The sequence below is a fragment of the Mauremys mutica genome, chromosome 14 (assembly GCF_020497125.1).
Source record: "Mauremys mutica isolate MM-2020 ecotype Southern chromosome 14, ASM2049712v1, whole genome shotgun sequence".
Lineage (NCBI taxonomy): Eukaryota > Metazoa > Chordata > Testudines > Geoemydidae > Mauremys > Mauremys mutica.
Window position 1 is genome coordinate 13114666 of NC_059085.1, and position 17675 is coordinate 13132340.

At 48.1% G+C, this 17675-nt stretch overlaps 1 protein-coding gene across 1 annotated transcript; it reads right to left on the reverse strand.

Annotated features, from left to right (window-relative positions):
- Nucleotides 1-2356: 2356 nt before the first annotated feature.
- Nucleotides 2357-10248, reverse strand: LOC123349525 (5-hydroxytryptamine receptor 3A-like). The gene is made up of 8 exons (XM_044987677.1): nt 10129-10248; nt 9711-9755; nt 9515-9624; nt 8842-9011; nt 7632-7789; nt 5640-5847; nt 3709-3918; nt 2357-2622 (listed from the first exon to the last, which is right to left on the reverse strand). Exons 1-8 carry the CDS (start codon nt 10246-10248, stop codon nt 2357-2359), a joined length of 1287 nt encoding a protein of 428 aa, XP_044843612.1.
- Nucleotides 10249-17675: the final 7427 nt, after the last annotated feature.

Below are 17675 nucleotides of genomic sequence, written 5' to 3' on the forward strand. Positions count from 1 at the left end.
GGCAAGGTGGAATTGTAGTAAGAAAGGGGAATGCTCTGGAGGAAGACAACCTGCCACCCCCAACCTGACCCCTGGGTGGCACTAGCAGTGAGTGTTCCCCTTCACAACCACAACACTACTTTGCATTTACAATTTACATCGCTTCCAATGATCATAATCCATGTTAAAAACCTTTAATTAGATAAGTATCATTAGTGCCTTTGCTACCGATGGGGATTTGGAGGCAAAGACATAAATTTTGAATGGTCTGAAACCCTTAAGCTCTAAAGTCACTTAGCCACACTTGAAAATTTTACTCTAGGTGCTTTGCCCAACAACATACAACAATTCAGACAAAGACCATAGGGAATAAAACCTGTGGGACTTAGCTCCAGGCCCCTCCTCGCTCTGTTCATGGAATCACACGTCCTCTCTTTTTAAAGCTGTCATCGGTTTTATGGAAATTGGAGCAGAGATGTCAATGGAACATAAAACTCAAAAGGTATTGTACAGGGCTTCACCTCCCCTGCTGGTTGGGCGAATAGGTGGGTGTGGTTTGAGAGAGGCTGGGGAATGCAAAGGGTAACAAAGCGTTCTTTTGGGGGGGAGCTTCCAAGTGTCTCGAGGGGACACTGCCTGCATTAAAATGTTTATTGGATTTTTGATAATACGATCTCACCTCATTTATTTGGGATCCTGTGTTGCTCCATTGATGTGAGGATGGGATGGTGATGAAACGACCCCCTATGCAGGCCAATAGAAGCAGGGTATACTGGTGTTTACTGTAGCAGGTTAATTGATACAGGGTCATCTGTGACTATCGTTTAGCCTCCAGTTTTGGACAAATGGGGATACTTCCTGAAGAAGAAGATTGGGCCCATCCAGTTGGCAGTGGAAGAATGAAATGGGGGGAGGTGGCCCCAGTACTTGGACAGGCCTTGCTGAAAACTAGAATTGGAGAGATGAAGGTGGCCCAGGAAAGCTGGATAGCTGCAGTTCGGGTTTGGACTGTCTGAAACTTTAACAGTCTCTTTGCAGGTCTAGTTGGGTATCTGACTGTTGGAACTGAGGGTCACCTATTTCATGTGGGTTTAATACAGTTGGGAAGAAGGGTAGGTGTTATCCAGGAACAGAGGCCCTGGGGGTTCTGACAGGTGTGTTAGAGGAGATGCATCAGTGTGCAGGAGCCCGACTGACATGAAGTCAGAGGGTGATTTTATGGCAGTAGGTGTGAAATTATAGGGAGTATTCTCCAAGGGGTCAGACGATTTGGGTCAAACCAACCTAGTTAAGCATGAGATCAATACAGGTAATGCCTGGCCTATTAAGGAAGGCCCACATCACTTGCGTCTGGTCCACCGAGAGGAAACTGAATGGAAGATTCATGAGATGGCAACTGCAGGAATTACTGAACCATCCACAAAAAACAGCAAGGAGTCTGGTGGCACCTTAAAGACTAACAGATTTATTTGGGCGTAAGCTTTCGTGGGTAAAAAACCCACTTCTTCAGATAAAAGTGAAGTTTTTTACCCACGAAAGCTTATGCCCAAATAAATCTGTTAGTCTTTAAGGTGCCACTGGACTCCTTGTTTTTTTTGTAGATACAGGCTAACATGGCTACCCCCTGATACTTGAACCATCCAGAAGTCCTTGACTATCCCCCATGGCACTGGTGGGCAAGAAAGACAGCACAACACAGATCTGTGTCGATTACCCACATTTGAATGAGGTGATTCACAAGGACTCAGATCTTATGCCCCACACTGACAATATGCTGGAGACGTGAGCAGAATCCAAATGGTTCTCTTCCCTGGCCCAACAGAGTGGGTGCTGGCAAGGTGAGGGGGGAAAGTCACCCCATGTGAAGACCACCTTTACCAAGGGACAGGGCTTGTGGGAGTTCAGTGTCATGCTGTTTGGATGACATAATGCACCAGCTTTGCTGGGATAGCTGCCCCATTACATAGACTAACAGAGAAGAAGTCACCATTCTTGTGGAGAGCCAGGCTGAGCTAGGCATTCCAAGAGCTGAAGTTGGCTTTGAATGCTGTGCCAGTGTTGGGATATCCTCTGCCAGGTTACTTAATTGTGCTGGGTAGTAACTCAAGCTAGACTGGAACAGGAGCTGTGTTTTCCCAGGTGCACAGCAGACAAGAGGATGTTGTTATGGCCTGTTATAGTAAGACCCTCTAGAAACCGGAATGGAAACCTGTGAGAGTGACCCACAGGAAGCTCCGGGCAGTAATCAGAGCTATTGAGCTATCACCCTTCTGTTTACAAAGTTCATCTCAGATTTGCTTATCTACTTTCGATTTGTAGACACATCACAGAAAAAGAAGCGTCTTTCCCAAATTACAAGTATGGCCTGTTAAACAGCTTAGAAAGCCCAAACTACCACAACTGTTATCAAAATAATGAACACTGTTAGAAGGTAGCAAATCAGGATGAATCTGTCAAGGACAAACGCCACCATATTCCACTCTGATTTGGCCTCCTCTTCTCTCTTACTCATGATCATGTGACGACGGATCATTAAGAGCTCCAGGAGCACCTTCTTCAACAGTTTAATTTCCGCACTGTCATGTTCTTTTTGTAAGCATCTCCTGGTTTGTATGTCTGCTGCTTCTCCCACCACAGAAGTAGCTACAATCACAACCAGAAAAATAATTTGTATGTTAAGGTATTGATGGGGGGGACAATTATTTCCAATATATTAGAGATGGTTTGAGAAATGTTGATTCTCTTAGAATCATAGAATATCAGGGTTGGAAGGGACCTCAGGAGGTCATCTAGTCCAACCCCCTGCTCAAAGCAGGACCAACACCAACTAAATCATCCCAGCCAGGGCTTTGTCAAGCCTGACCGTAAAAACCTCTAAGGAAGGAGATTCCACCACCTCCCTAGGTAACCCATTCCAGTGCTTCACCACCTTCCTAGTGAAAAAGTTTTTCCTAATATCCAACCTAAACCTCCTCCACTGCAACTTGAGACCATTACTCCTTGTTCTGTCACCAGGTACCACTGAGAACAGTCTAGATCCATCCTCTTTGGAACCCCCTTTCAGGTAGTTGAAAGCAGCTATCAAATCCCCCCTCATTCTTCCAAAGAAGAGTGGTTCAGTGACTTGCCCTCAGCAGGACAGTGGCAGAGTAAGGAATGGACCCCTCCCCCAGCCCAGGCCTGTGCTCTAACCATTAGTCTACACAGCCACCAGTTGTTTTTGATGAACAAAATCAACTAATCAATTAATCACCTGCATTGATGCAGTGGGTTACTGGTGAATGAAATCAGCCTCCCATTTCAAAGCCTGCCTACTGAGGTGAGTTCACTCATTTCATGCAAGTCACTTCTTACCTGGATCTCACTGTTTCTTTTCTATACAAAATCAGCAAGAGCTCACCAGATGGGATCTCTGGGCATGTTCTTTGTGAAAATAACATACTGTTGCTAAAACCAATTTTGGTTATTTAATGTGCTAGATTCTGCTGCCATCTAGGGGTTGGGAGAATTGATCCTAGTAATGACGGAAAGTAACGAATAGCCCCCCCACTCCCGGCCCATGGCAGGAAACACACATTTCCCTCATTCAAAAAAACCTTATCTACAACTAGCTGAAGTCCACAGTCATCCTGGGAGGGGGAGGGTCCTGGTCAGTGGCTGAGCTGCACAAAGGAGCCTAAGGGAGTTAGGTGCCCAGCTTGGCCTTGTTGGATTAACACCAGTGGATACCTTTGTTTGTGTTCCTGACTCCAGCAGCATTGCTTTCACTAACTTCTGCTGTGTTAATGCGAAGTATGAAAGCCAAATGCTTCAGCACCCAGATCTTCAGCCACTGGGGCACATCCGGTCGCACTGCTGAGAGATGCAGCATGTAGGAGATAAAGATGGAATCGACAATGCTGATTATCATGATCACCAGGCACACGGCGCAGAAGACACCTGGAAATAATTGCAATAGAAAAAGCACATCTCCTTGATCATGAATGTCACCTACCCACAATGGCCCAGATCCACAAAGGCACTTAACTGCCAAAGTCCCAGCATTGGCGCCGTTGTGATTCACAAAACTCCCACCAAAGCCTGTAGGTGCCTAATCCACTTGGCACTTATGTTTTCAGGATAAAAGTTCCCTAAGCACCTATGGTTCTGCCTCTGAGCTTGTGCACTGCTGCCTCCCTCTAGGCATCCTGATGCCTATCTCCCAGCAAAGCCCCAGAGCGATCCATGAACCAGTTAAAGACGGGTGGTCCTCTGCCTAACATGCATGTGGGGCCTGATCCAGTAGGTGTGGTCAGAGAGTGCATACCAGATCAGGTTCTATTTAAAATCCAAGGGGAGGGGGAGAAGAGGAGCAGCCCACCCTATAACTTTTATCTCCTGGGATGTGGAAAACCCAGATTCAATCCCGCACCTTTTTAAGGAGGAGAAAGGATCTGAACAGTGGGGGGTCTCACCTCTTAGAGTGCTCTAATCACTGAGCTATGGAGTCACTTACTCTCTGTCTTTCTAGCCCAGTGACTATTTATGTATGTATGCACAGTGGGCCAGAGAGAGAGAGAGAATGTGTGGAGGGATGACTCTGTAGTCCAGAGGTAAGGCACCACTTGGGAGATGGGAGAGCCCAGGTCCAGGCCCCTGCTGCAATCATGCTGTCATTATTTAATAATTTAGCCACTGTGGAACAGCTGCAGCAGAGAGATGGCAGGCGTCCCACCTCACAATATCCCATAGCTCAAATCCTTTCTCCACCTTTGGCAAAGAGGGGGGATTGGAACCTGGGTCTCCCACATCCCAAGTGCATGCAATAACCACTGGGCTAAAAGTTGTAATGTTCATCAGCCTCATCTCCTCTGTCTCTGACCACTTTGTATGGCACAAGGCAGGTGCCTAACTCATTCCTGCAAGAAACTCCTTAGGTGCCTAAGCTGTCTGGCTCCAGGAAGCTGCTTCCTGGGTGTGGATGGCTACGTAGAGCTAGGCACCTAAAACTGGGCTGCAGGAAGGTGCTGATCTCTGAGAGAGGGGTGGGGCTTAGCACACACTCCTGTCAGCATGATCTCCCATTGGCTGGCTTACGTGGCTCCACATCTAGTGTGCTGGCTTTTGAGAAATGCACTCTTAGGTGCCTATCTCTCCCCATTCACTGCATCAGGAGCCTCACCTGTGTGGACCTTAGTGCTGTTCCGGTGATTTTGCTAGGCACCTGAAGGTTAGGCCCTGCGACGCTCAGTGTTGCAACCTCCCTTCTTGGATCCCACCTAATGTATCTGTGTATCTTAGAGTTTTATATAGTGGCCATCAAAAAATCTGAATGGTAAACTAGATCTGCACTGCCAGATCCCTCGGGCACTTCGTGAAGTCTTTTGTGGGGGGGCCAGTTGATAGGACACTGGACTGGGATTCCAGAACCCTGAATTCAAATCCTGTCTTTGGCACCAAGCTACTGTGTGACCTGGGGCAAGTCATGTCTCTGCTCTGTGCCTCTGTGCCCCCGCCCTCTTTGCCTGGCTTGAGATTGTAAACTTGGGGGTCAGGGGCTGTTTCTTACAATGTGTTTGTACAGTTGCATAGTCTAATAGGGGCCTGAGCTCCGTTGGCGGCTTTAGGTGCTATTTCAGTATAAAAACCACAATAGTAATGACAGACTGTGCAGCTCTTACCCAAGATTGGCGTGACTTCTGAATTGGGAAGCAAATCGTTCAATATCAGCAGGAGCACAGAGAATCCTAGAACAACTGTTATTTTAAACCCCAGCCGCTCGCCTCCTTCCATCGGTATGAACATGCTGGCAACATCCACAAGCACCAGGAAACCGGCAGGGACGATGAGATTGATGACATATAGGATTGGTACCCTCCGTATGGTTATCTGTTAAAGAGCAACACTTGTGAGCAGTGCACTAAAACGTTCCACCTCACTATTCTAACGGAAAGATGGACACAGTCTACCTGAATGGGACTTTGCTTGGGTCTCTCGCTTGGTGGTTGTTATTTATTTATATAGCCCCAGAAATGTACCTTTTTTTACCTTGTGCTTTAGAAGGCGAATAAGGGAGGATTCCTGCCCTGGAGAATGTATTATCTAATAGACAAAAACAAACCACAAAGGAACAGTTCAGCACAAGAAGCTGTGGAGATGATGTGAGGTCATCGGTTTAGGAAGGATTCCTGGGCAAAGTGAGTATAAAGGAGTGTCTGAAGGAGAAGAGACATGGGACGAAAGGAGGTGCAATGTTATTCCCAGAGTGAGGCACAGCAACACAGTAGGCCCAAAGCTGAGAGCAGAAGCAGGCGATGCAGTAAACAAAAAGAGAGGAAGACTATACCGTAACGAAAGCAGAGATGTAGGTTAAACCAGAGGGAGACAATAATACGAGGCCTTGAAGGAAAGAGTGAGTGGCTCAAACTTGATGCAGTGAAAGACAGGCAGTCAACTAAAGGGAACCAATGATCATTGCTGTGACTGGAGAAGTGAAAGAGGCTGGAAACTTCAAGCAGAGACTGGAGATGGTGAGGCAAGAGGTGGAAGGCCAGGGATTAGGTGCCTGGAACAGTCAAGGTGGGGGTGGGCAAACTACAGCCTGCGAGCCATTTTAAGCCAGCCCGCAAGCTCCCTCTGGGGAGCCAGGTCGGGGGCCACATCACGGGGCTCGGCCCCGCTCCAGTACAACATGGCCCCTTTCCGAGGGTCAGGGGCTGCTCCATGCGTAGGACCTGAAGAAGGGACATGACACTGCTTCCGGGAGCTGCGTGAGGTAAGCACCGCCCGGAGCCTGCACCCCTGAGCTTCTCCCCATGTTCCAACCCTCTGTCCCAGCCCTGATCCCCCTACCACTCTCCAAACCCCTTGATCCCAGCACGGAGCACCCTCCTGCACCCCAAACCTCTCATCCCCAGCCCCACCCCAGAGCCCACACCCCCAGATGGAACCTGCTCCTCTTCCCGCAACCCTGCCACAGCCCTCATCCCCCTCCTGCCCTCCGAACCCCTCGGTCCCAGCCTAAAGCACCCTCCTACATCCCAAACACCTCAGCCCCACCCCAGAGCCTACACCCCCCAACCAGAGCCCGCACCCCCTTCCGCACCCGAACCCCAATTTTGAGAGCATTCATGGCCCGCCATACAATTTCTATTCCTCGATGTGGCGCTCAGGCCAAAAAGTTTGCCCACCCCCTGGTCAAGATGAAGGATGATCAAGGTTGGACAAGGGATTTGGCAAAAATATTTCTTGGGTGACAAGTTTGAAAAAACTTTATTTATAAAATTGTGTGTATCATCGTGGTGGGACTTTAAGGCCAAACAGTCCTATTCTTGCATCAAGCCAGCAAGTTATAAAAAAATCTATTGCAATAAGATGTTTTCTAACATCAGCGAGCCAAGAAAGGAAATACAACATGATATAAGGAAAGCTGTGTAGTTTCCTTTTCACGGCTTTGTGTTCCAAAGTGATTGTGATACACAGATTTCCCCTAGCTCCTCCTTCTATAAGAAGAAAGTCGAGTGGAAAGGCTAGATTTAGGAGTAGGATGGATTTTGAGTAGACTAGGGATGGATAGACAACAGTTGTGCTAACTGGATTATTAAATATATATTATAATCTGGGATCAAATCCCCTAGCTGTAGGGGTGCGGTGTGTATTGTTTCCAGTCCCACCTGATATGTGACTTGACTCCATTCTTTCTCCTCAGTGGATACGTTATTGCTCAGAACATCCACTTTCCCAAGGAGCCATTCGCTTTTTGCATAATTCTCCTGGGAAGCTTGTGTAACTGCAGAGGAGTTGGACTTTGGCACCACCACTATGTCCTGAACTGTTTTAAGTTAGAAAGGAGAATGATACGGGTTAATCCATTCCCAGGGAATATGATTCATTTCCTCTTTGATGCATTTGGAAGGGCTTCTTCCAATGACAAAAACTGTTACAGGCAGGTGGTCCGTGATCACCTAGGTGTGTGAGTTAAAATCTCATTGCACATTCCTGCAGGGATATTCCACAGGGATCGTGATGGGCAGGTGTCCAAGATGGCATGTTCAGTCAATGAGTGGAGGGCTTGATCACCCAGCAGTCACTCCTCAAATAGCCTTAGAGCATTGGCACCATCCTGCTCTCTCACAGTCAGCATGGCACTGCGAGATTAATGGGCAGATCGGGCCAGAGTCACAGGGCCGTGCTGGACAGGGAGGAGCAGCACTGCTGGGGGGAGCTCCAGTTGGGATCCCAGAGTTCCCCAGCATGAAGGAGATGTTGGAACACTTAGGACAGTACAATACGATGGTCCCAGAGTCTGCATGTTGGTAGGGAGGGGAATGGCTCCTCCTCTCCATCTTTGAGGGCCCTTCACCCTTGGAGGGTGCCAGGAAGGAGAAGTCCCTATGCTTTCTTCAGTGTGGCATGCAGTTGTGCCTGGCACTCACACAGGAGCCCATTGCACATTTTCCCACACACACATTCATGCAAGGATTGGACACCATCTAGCCCTAAACCATTAGCAGAAGAATGAGAAGGTGGCAATTAAGGAGCTAGCTGAAAGCTGACTCATGCAGAACATTTTATCAGGCTGCATGTGTATGTCAATGGATGCCCCACGCCTATTGAGTCAGCCCATCATTAATTTTCAGTTTGGGCAAAGCATTTTTGTGTCTTCAAGAAGAGCATCCTCTGGGTTGGTTGGGAGAGGACTGAACGAAGTCCTCACCCCTTTTAGGAATTGTCTACAACGTCTCCAGGGAGCTATCTATAAGTGCCCGATGGGCAGTCAGATTTCTGCTAAATAGTCTCCAAGGGTGACAACTTTGTTCACCAGCCCTTCCCATATTATTAATGCTAAATGGAGCCCCCACCATCCTGCACCAACCCACGTACCTGTATGCACATAGGGACCAAAGGTCAGATTGCACTTCTGGGTGTCAAATGGAAACTTGTAGATATCCAAGCTGCAAGTGCTCACTATCCTGATTGGTTTCCATTGGTTGATGGTGCCATCACTGGAGAGGGACATGAAAGGAACTGTGGGGGATTGAGGATCTTCAGTCCTAAAGAAGGAAAAAAATGCATTGGAAATATCAACATTGGCTCCTTGAAGAACGCAGAGGTCTTTGCCAATGCACTGCCAATGGAGACAGAGAGGTAGGAAGGAATAGATCATTGGGCTTCTAGACTGTTAACACAGCCTTTGGTCCATGCATATGTAATAATGATGGGTGTTTAGATCCTTCCTTGATTCATATCAAATAATCGATTTTGCAGCCTAAAATGATAGCAACTAGCAACTGAAGGAAGAGGGGAAAGGATTAATTTGTTGTGTTCTGTTAAATAATGCCCTGTGGTAAGTTGCAGTGTGTAATACTGGTTGAGAAGATCAATGCCATGCAGTTTATTTTTGTGTAGTTTCATTCATACAAAAGCTGACAAGAGTCCCAATAAATTACTGCATGTTACTCACACACGTTATTCACCAGCCATTCATAGCCTCATCCCCAATTTTGACACTGAAAAAAAGGAGACCCCTCTCCTCAACTTAATACTGAGAATTTACATTTCAGAGACAAAGAGGTCAGGCTTCCATACAGAGTCCACAGGGATGGAGATCTTAGAGATTCCACAGAAGCTTTGGGGATCCCAAGTGAGGAACTGATTTTTCCAGCTCTGAAAAAAAAATGGATTGTTAGGGGAAGATTCACATTTAGTGAGTGTGATAAAGTGACATAGTAAGTTAAGAACATGATCCTCACCATCTGGAATTTCACTAGAGACGTAAGGATTTGTAACTTCTCATCCTAGAAGAAGAGAAACAAAATGAGTTCATATCTATTTGTGTCTTTAATAAAGATGCAGAAAATTTCCTGCATGGGTAGTGACTGCTAGATACAGGCTAGTGAGACCTGGAAGGAAGTTGAGATACCAGCAGCTAATGGGAGTGGCTGAGTGGTGTTAGAGAAAAAGTTATGAGTGTTCACACCCGATTACAGGCTGGTGAAAAGAAGGAAGAAGGATCTGTTGCACAGAGAAATTAAGGCCACTTCTGCACTTGGGAATAGCACTGGTGCTTTATCAGTGGCCAACAAGCGGTGTAGCTGCGTCAGTGCAGGTCCCTGAGTTGAGACAAGAAGATGCAAGAATTTTCACCCATGCACTGGTAGAGTCCCTCACCAAGTCCAGGGTGGCGTGTAAGGTGACATCAATTCTGACGATGGAGGGCTCTCTCCAGTCAGTCACTGGGCGCACGCTCATCAGGCGAGGATTAGCATCTGCAATACTCAGGTTGTTCATCACATCCCAATAACTGCAGGTCTCCTGGCTGGCTGTCAGACCTGTTCCCAGAGAAACCGAGAGGGGCCTTGAGTGCTACTGGTGAGGGTGGCTGGGCTCTCATCCTGGAGCTCTCAAATGGACTGCATGCATCTAGTTCTAGGACTAGCTCTTCTCTTATTGTTTTAGAAGTTGTGGGTAAATTTAGTGCTGTTGATGGTCCTGATTTGAGACCCTTGAAAACGGACACCCTCTCTCTGTGCGTAGGCCAGGTAATGTACAATGCAGCACAGGGAGCAGTAGGGCAAACACCATCACATCTCCCCTGCAGTGGGACTCGGCCCTCAACTCCTGAGAGGGTATGAGGATAATTCACTCCACAGTCTCAACTCCATGCTTGGCCTCTCTGCTTAGTCTGTGAAGAAGGGTACTAACTCGCACCAGCTGTGATGGGGAGTTTTGGGGCGAAGACACTTGCCCCAGGAGGAACCTATATTCATAGTTTGCACTTATATGGCATTTCCATCTTCAAATCACTTTGCCACCACTAACTGCTGCAATAAATCCTAGACTGAGATCACCAACTCATTTCACATAAGGCACCCAACAGCCTTCAGCTGGTAATAACCCAGACCTAGAGAATTCTGTATTACCAGCAAAGTGGGCAATCAAATGGATGCACTTGCAAAATACCCCCTGAAAGAAGCATAATTATAATTATTTACAACACTTCGATCATTCCTAACCCTGCAAAATCTTCATCCTAGCCTTGTTCTCCAAAGGAAAGTTATCTCCCTACTTTACCTATTTATTTATGTACATACGTATTAAGTTAATATTTCTTATATATGGGGCTACAATGGATCAAACAAGAAAAACAGCCATTGTATTTCCTGAAGAATGCTAGTCATTAGTTAGCCTGTGTGATGGGGTGTACCAAGCCCTTTGAGGGGCCCTGCTGGAGGCCTGGTGGTCCTATTGCACCCCACCCCAAGAAAGGAGCATTGAAGGTGGGTCCTCCAGGCCTGCCGAGAAAGTCTGCAGGGAAGTGGCCACTCAGAGTGCAGCAGGCTCAGTTAAAAGGAGCTGCAGCGCTTGAGTACATGAGTTGCTGGCTGGAACCAGAAGGGTGAGGAAGGGCTGGAAAACAGAGAAACTCTCTAGGCAAGGAGACCTGGGAGAGACCCTGATCGACCAGGGATTAGACAGAGAGAACCCAAGGACTGTAACCCTAAGGTAACTGGTGAAGTGACGGGACTGAGTGGGAAGCAGCCCAGGGAGAATAGCAGCAGCAACTATTAAGGGAAGCAGTACATGGCTGCTGTTATAGGGCCCCTGGGTTGGGACCTGGAGTGGGCTGAGTTCCCCGACTGGCCATGGAGAAAGTGACCTAAGTCCCAAAAGGGGACAAGACTCTGCTGAAAGCCTGAGAAAGGGGCTGGAGTTTAAACAGGCCCAGAATTGGGGCCAAAGACCCTGTTGAGGGCCAACCATATGTTGAACTTTGTTACCCCAGAAGGGGTCATCCAGTCACCTATTAACCAGGTGACTTAGCTGGAGGGCTGAGCCAATGAAGTCCCACCCAGCAAGGGAAACAGCCAACAGGGGGAACTGGGAGCAGAGAAGAGTGCAGGTTTGCATCCAGCTGACAAGTGACGCTCATGGAAGTGACTATCCTCCATCACAGGCTCCAGTCAGAACTTGACAGAAAATAATATTGTAAATAACAGAACAATCTAACCCTTGATCTCCTTCCTAATCAACCTAGGGTTGTGTTTTGTCTGCATTCATGAATCACCAGTGGTTAATGTGAAATTTTCATCCATTCTTTGAAACTAGATGCAAATGCTTTGCTCTGTTTGGATATCCACAGCTTTCTGGGGCTGTGCTTTGTAGCTGTGTTTTGAGTTTGAGCCATGTTCAGTAGAACAAGCCACAGGATGGAAGTCAAGGCTCCCTACCGAACATCAACCCATAAAAAAACACTTCCCACAATGGCCGCTATTCTACTTCTGACATTGATCCAAACTAAACAGTTTCACGCAGAGAATGTAACAAAATGTGTCAACTTCAAGCTAAGTTTCATTTCACTGAACCATTTAAGCAAACGCAGCAGGAACAAACATGCAAACCAGATCCAAGAAAAATTATCCCAGACCTGTTTTGAACTGGGCTGACACTGCTGACATAGTCCCCTTCTGGAGAAGGGATGCCCCTGTCTATATCAAAATGTACGCCTTTCCCTCTGACTGTTTTCATAAATGTCTTTCCCTCTGACTGTTTTCATAAATGTATGATAACAGAAGCATGAAAAGAGACAGACAGGCCTTTACTCAGTCCGGTTTCTAAGGCTTTGTGCTCAATTTCAAATGAAGGTTTAAGTCCAAGACTTACCTAATGCCACGTAATTGACCAGTATAAATATAAGCCATTTTGTCATAGTTGTTGCATAGACTGTAGGCACTAAGTGCCTGATCAGCTCCTGTACTGATCTAACACTGGATTTTTCTTTGCTGTCTTCCTCAGACCTGTCTACTTAAAGGGAGTGGCAGGTTTCCATTAAGTTCCCATCACACAGGAAAGGAACAGAACAATATCACCAGAGTTGTTCAACCTGTTCCCAGCCCTCAGGGCAGACTTCGCCCCAACTTGACCTTATATACTTTATACCATGAGGACTCAACCCTCCCTGTGGTATGCAAGGGTGGGAAGAAGCATCCAGTAGGCACAATGCCTCCTGGACTCTTAGGGCAGGTCTACACTAAGGGCGGGGGTCGAACTAGGGTACGCAAGTTCAGCTACGGGAATAGCGTAGCTGAACTCGAAGTACCCTAGTTCGACTGACTTACCCGTCCAGACGCGGCGAGATCGAAGTCCGCGGCTCCAAGGTCGACTCCGCCACCGCCGTTTGCAGTGGTGGAGTTCCAGGGTCGACCGGAGCGCGCGGAGAGTTCGAACTATTGCGTCTAGATTAGACGCGATAGTTCGAACTCCGAGAAGTCGAACTCACCGCGTCGACCCGGCAGGTAAGTGTAGACTAGCCCTTAGGGAGTTCAAGTCAGCAGGTCCCAGTGGCATTTTGCCAGTTTAGGGAGGTGGAATGTGGACTGTAGCAAGGACATTGGGATTAACATCCCTGGGTGTAAGAATGGTTCTATGGGATCTGTAATTGCCATGATTTGCTCTCTTTGACCATGACTGACATCTGAGCCAAAGGATAGCAGCACCCCCAACACCAGGCTGCTCCAGTACCAGTTCACAAGGAACAAGGCCATGTGCTGAATCACCAAGTCCATTTTCTGCAACTACTGGGTTTTCCCGGGAGGTCCTCCATCCAAATAATGACCAGGCCTAACCCACATTAGCATGTGGGGGGGTTTAGCTTCAAGACAAAACTCCACTGGCTTAAAACTATTCCTGTCTCTCAATCTGTTGTCATCTCACCTGGGGCACAGTGGAATGGACATTATATCTTGATCTGTGGAATTAGTCAGACGCCCATGTTCCCTGGGGGGACTGTTATTTTTTTGGGTTAGTTACTAAGAGATCATATTTTCTTATGGGCTGCATTAAGCTCTCTTTGTACATTATTAGATTGCTATCCTGCTGAAATTGCACAGGGCGGTTTCCCTATTAACATTGTCACATGCACGGAGGTTGGTACTATCACTTGTTGTTTTCCTGTCCAGCTTTAACTTGATATGCTCTTGCACTCAAGGGGAGTCATGATGTCATCACTACTGTCTGACATGGAATCCCACTCTTGTGCAAGTCTGCAGCAGTCTTTCTGAGATCTTCCACTGCTCTTGCACACATGGCTAAAATGGTTCAACTTGTCACATTCCTTGCAATGCTGTCCTAATGTGGGGCACATCTCCTTTACCTGCTCAAGCTATCTCCCACAATAAATTCATCTTGCTTTGGATATGGAGCTGGCTGGGACCACACTCAACATTAATGCTGATTTACAATAAATCTTGGAGGACTGGGGAAGTTCCAGAAAACTGGAAGAAAGCTAATGTGATGCTAATTTTTAAAAAGGGTAAAGACAATGACCTGTGTAATTATAGGCCTGTCAGCCTGACATTGATCCTGGGCAAAGTAATGGAGTGGCTGATACGGGACTCAAGTAATAAAGAACTAAAGAAGGGTAATGTAATTAATGCTAATCAACATGGGTGTATGGAAAATAGATCCTGTCAAACTAACTTGATATTTTTTTAATGAGATTACAAGTTTGGTTGATAATACTGTTGATGTAATATACTTGGGGCTTGGCTACACTGGAGAGTTGCAGCGCTGGTGGTGGCTTTACAGCGCTGCAACTGAATCACCGTCCACACTTGCAAGGCACATACAGCGCTGTATCTCCCTGGCTACAGCGCTGGCTGTACTCCACCTCGACAAGAGGAATAAAGACTATAGCGCTGCTGATGCAGCGCTGCCCGGCCAGTGTGGCCACCAAAAGCACTGTTATTGGCCTCCAGAAGTGTTCGGAGGTATCCCAGAATGCCTGTTCTAGCCACTCTGCTCATCAGTTCGACCTCTACTGCCCTGGCCTCAGGTGACCAATCATCAGACCCGCCCTTTAAATTCCCCAGGAATTTGGAAAATCCCCTTCCTGTTTGCTCAGCCAGGTGTGGAGTGCAATCAGTGAATCTTTCCAGGTGATCATGCCTCCATGCTCCAAACGAGTCCCAGCATGGAGCAATGGTGAGTTGCTGGACCTCATCAGTGTTTGGGGGGAGGAAGCTGTGCAGTCCCAGCTGCACTCCAGCCATAGGAATTACGATACCTATGGGCAGATATCAAGGGCCATGCTGGAAAGGGACCATGACCGGGACGCGCTGCAGTGCAGGGTTAAAGTGAAGGAGCTGCGGAGTGCCTACTGCAAAACCCGCGAGGGAAACCGCTGCTCCGGCGCTGCCCCCATGACCTGCCGTTTCTACAAAGAGCTGGACGCGATACTTGGGGGTGACCCCACCTCCACTCTGAGGACCACCATGGACACTTCAGAGCAGGGGGAGGATGAGGAGGAGGAGGAAAGCGAGAGTGAGGGTACTGGGGTGGGGGAGACACCTTGGAGTCCCTGGAGGCATGCAGCCAGGAGCTCTTCTCAAGCCAGGAGGAAGGTAGCCAGTCGCAGCAGCCGGTACTTGGTGGAGGACAAACAGAGGAGTGGGTTCCTGGTAAGCGGCTTTTATTTTCAGGATGGAAATTTTTCAGGAGAGGAGGGAGGGTTAGGGCTGCATGCATGCATGCCTAGATGCAGAATAGTGCATTGATGTGGTCTATCACGTTGCAGTAATCGGCCTCGGTAATCTCTTCAAAAGTTTCAGTCAGAGCGTGGGCAATGCGCTTGCACAGGTTTATTGGGAGAGCCACTGTGGTCCTTGTCCCAGTCAAACTAATGCGTCTGCACCACTGTGCCGCGAGGGGTGGGGGGACCATTGCTGCACACAGGAAAGCTGCATAGGGGCCAGGGTGGAATCTGCATTGCAGTAGAAGACCCTCCCGTGCTTCCCAGGTGACCCACAGCAGCGAGATATCTTCCAGGATCAACTCCTGTGGAAACTGTTGGGATAGTGTTCAGTGTAGGTGCCCCTTGCAGCTGTTTGCTTTCCCCAACGCACAGAAACCCCAGTACAGCCCTGAACCAATCAGTCCCCCTTACTCACCATTTCGGGGCTCCCGTGGGTTATGTGCGCTCTCTTTGGGATGGGAAAATTATGCTATTGTGAAGACTGTTAATGTGCCCTGCTTCAATGCGGGGGAATTACTCTGTCTGGTATAAACAATGCTGCCTCTGTTAAGTGTTGCATTTTGCCTTTACAGATGCAACCTTGAGATCTCGGCTGTCTGTGTTATCACCGGCTGAGAGACTACAAAACCTCCAGAAGAGGCCGCGAAAAAGAGAAGAGGACATGCTGCAAGAAGTGATGCACCAATCTCTCACAGAGAATCAAAAAGCGCAGGAGTGGAGGGAGAGGGAAAGCAGGATCCGCAAGGAAAACGCAGCGCAAAAGAAGCAAAGCACGGAGCAGCTGATAAGCATCCTGGAGCGCCAAGCGGACTCTTTCCAAGCGCTTGTAGCCATGCAGGCGGAGCACTACCGCCACCGCCCCCCCCCCCGCCGCCCTTGTCCCAAAGCTCTTTCCCTTGTGCCCCCATGCTAGCTCCACACCCCCTACCCCAGCATCCGGGTTCTTACCACCACCAGCTGCCTCCAACACCTGTACATTCACCAACCAGCCCTGAGAACTACGACCCTTACCCTCTGCACTCAAACCCCATCACCATGCAGTATAGCCATCCTGAAGTGCAGCAGTCATTGCACAGCACTCCAGACAGGATATATGCAAACCTATGATTGTACAGTTCCCCACCCCACCCCCTTGCCCTGTCAGATTCCAGAAAAGTTGTGTGTCTTCAATAAATGAATTTTTGGCTTTGAAAACTGTCTTTATTATTGCAGAAAGTTAAAGATACCTTAGCCCAGGAAAGAAACAGGCACTGCAAATCAGCTTCGGAAACACAGATTCCTACTAACATTGTAACCACTGCACTTCACTCCCATGCAAGGCAGCAAACATTGCTGTTGGTTTTCAGCCTCAAATTCCTCCCTCAAGGCATCCCTAATCCTTGCAGCCATATGCTGGACTTCTCTAGTAGCTCTGCTCTCTGGCTGTGCAAATTCAGCCTCCAGGCGTTGAACCTCGGAGGTCCATGCCTGACTGAATCTTTCACCCTTCCCTTCACAAATATTATGGAGGGTACAGCACGCGGATATAACCGCGAGGATGCTGCTTTCCCCCAAGTCCAGCTTCCCATACTGAGATCACCAGCGCCCCTTTAAATGGCCAAAAGCACACTCCACAGTCATTCGGCACCGGCTCAGGCTGTAGTTGAACCGTTCCTTGCTGCTGTCAAGTCTCCCTGTGTACGGTTTCATGAGCCACGGCATTAACGGGTAAGTGGGGTCTCCAAGGATCACAATGGGCATTTCGACGTCCCCTAATGTGATCTTCCGGTCTGGGAAAAAAGTCCCTGCCTGCAGCTTCCTGAAGAGGCCAGGGTTCCGAAAGATGCATGCGTCATGCACCTTTCCGGGCCAGTCTGCGTTAATGTCAATGAAATGCCCACGATGATCCACAAGCGCCTGGAGAACCATAGAGAAATACCCCTTCCGATTAACGTACTCGGATTCTAGGTGGGGTGGTGCCAGAATAGGAATATGCATCCCATCTATCGCCCCTCCACAGTTAGGGAAACCCATTTGTGCAAAGCCATCCACAATGTCCTGCACCTTCCCCAGAGTCAAGGTTCTTCTTAGCAGGATGCGATTAATGGCCCTGCAAACTTGCATCAACACAATTCCAACGGTCGACTTTCCCACTCCAAACTGGTTTGCGACCGATCGGTAGCTGTCTGGAGTTGCCAGCTTCCAG

What these genes read in the sequence shown, in the direction of transcription:
- LOC123349525 (XM_044987677.1), bottom strand. Translation starts at nt 10,248, where the DNA reads ATGAACAACCTGAGTATTGCAGATGCTAATCCTCGCCTGATGAGCGTG. An exon ending in GGAGTCAAGTCACATATCAG is followed by an intron (nt 5,848 to 7,631) that starts GTGGGACTGGAA and finishes GCTCTTTAACAG; the next exon opens with ATAACCATACGGAGGGTACC. An exon ending in AGAAGTCACGCCAATCTTGG is followed by an intron (nt 3,919 to 5,639) that starts GTAAGAGCTGCA and finishes AATTATTTCCAG; the next exon opens with GTGTCTTCTGCGCCGTGTGC.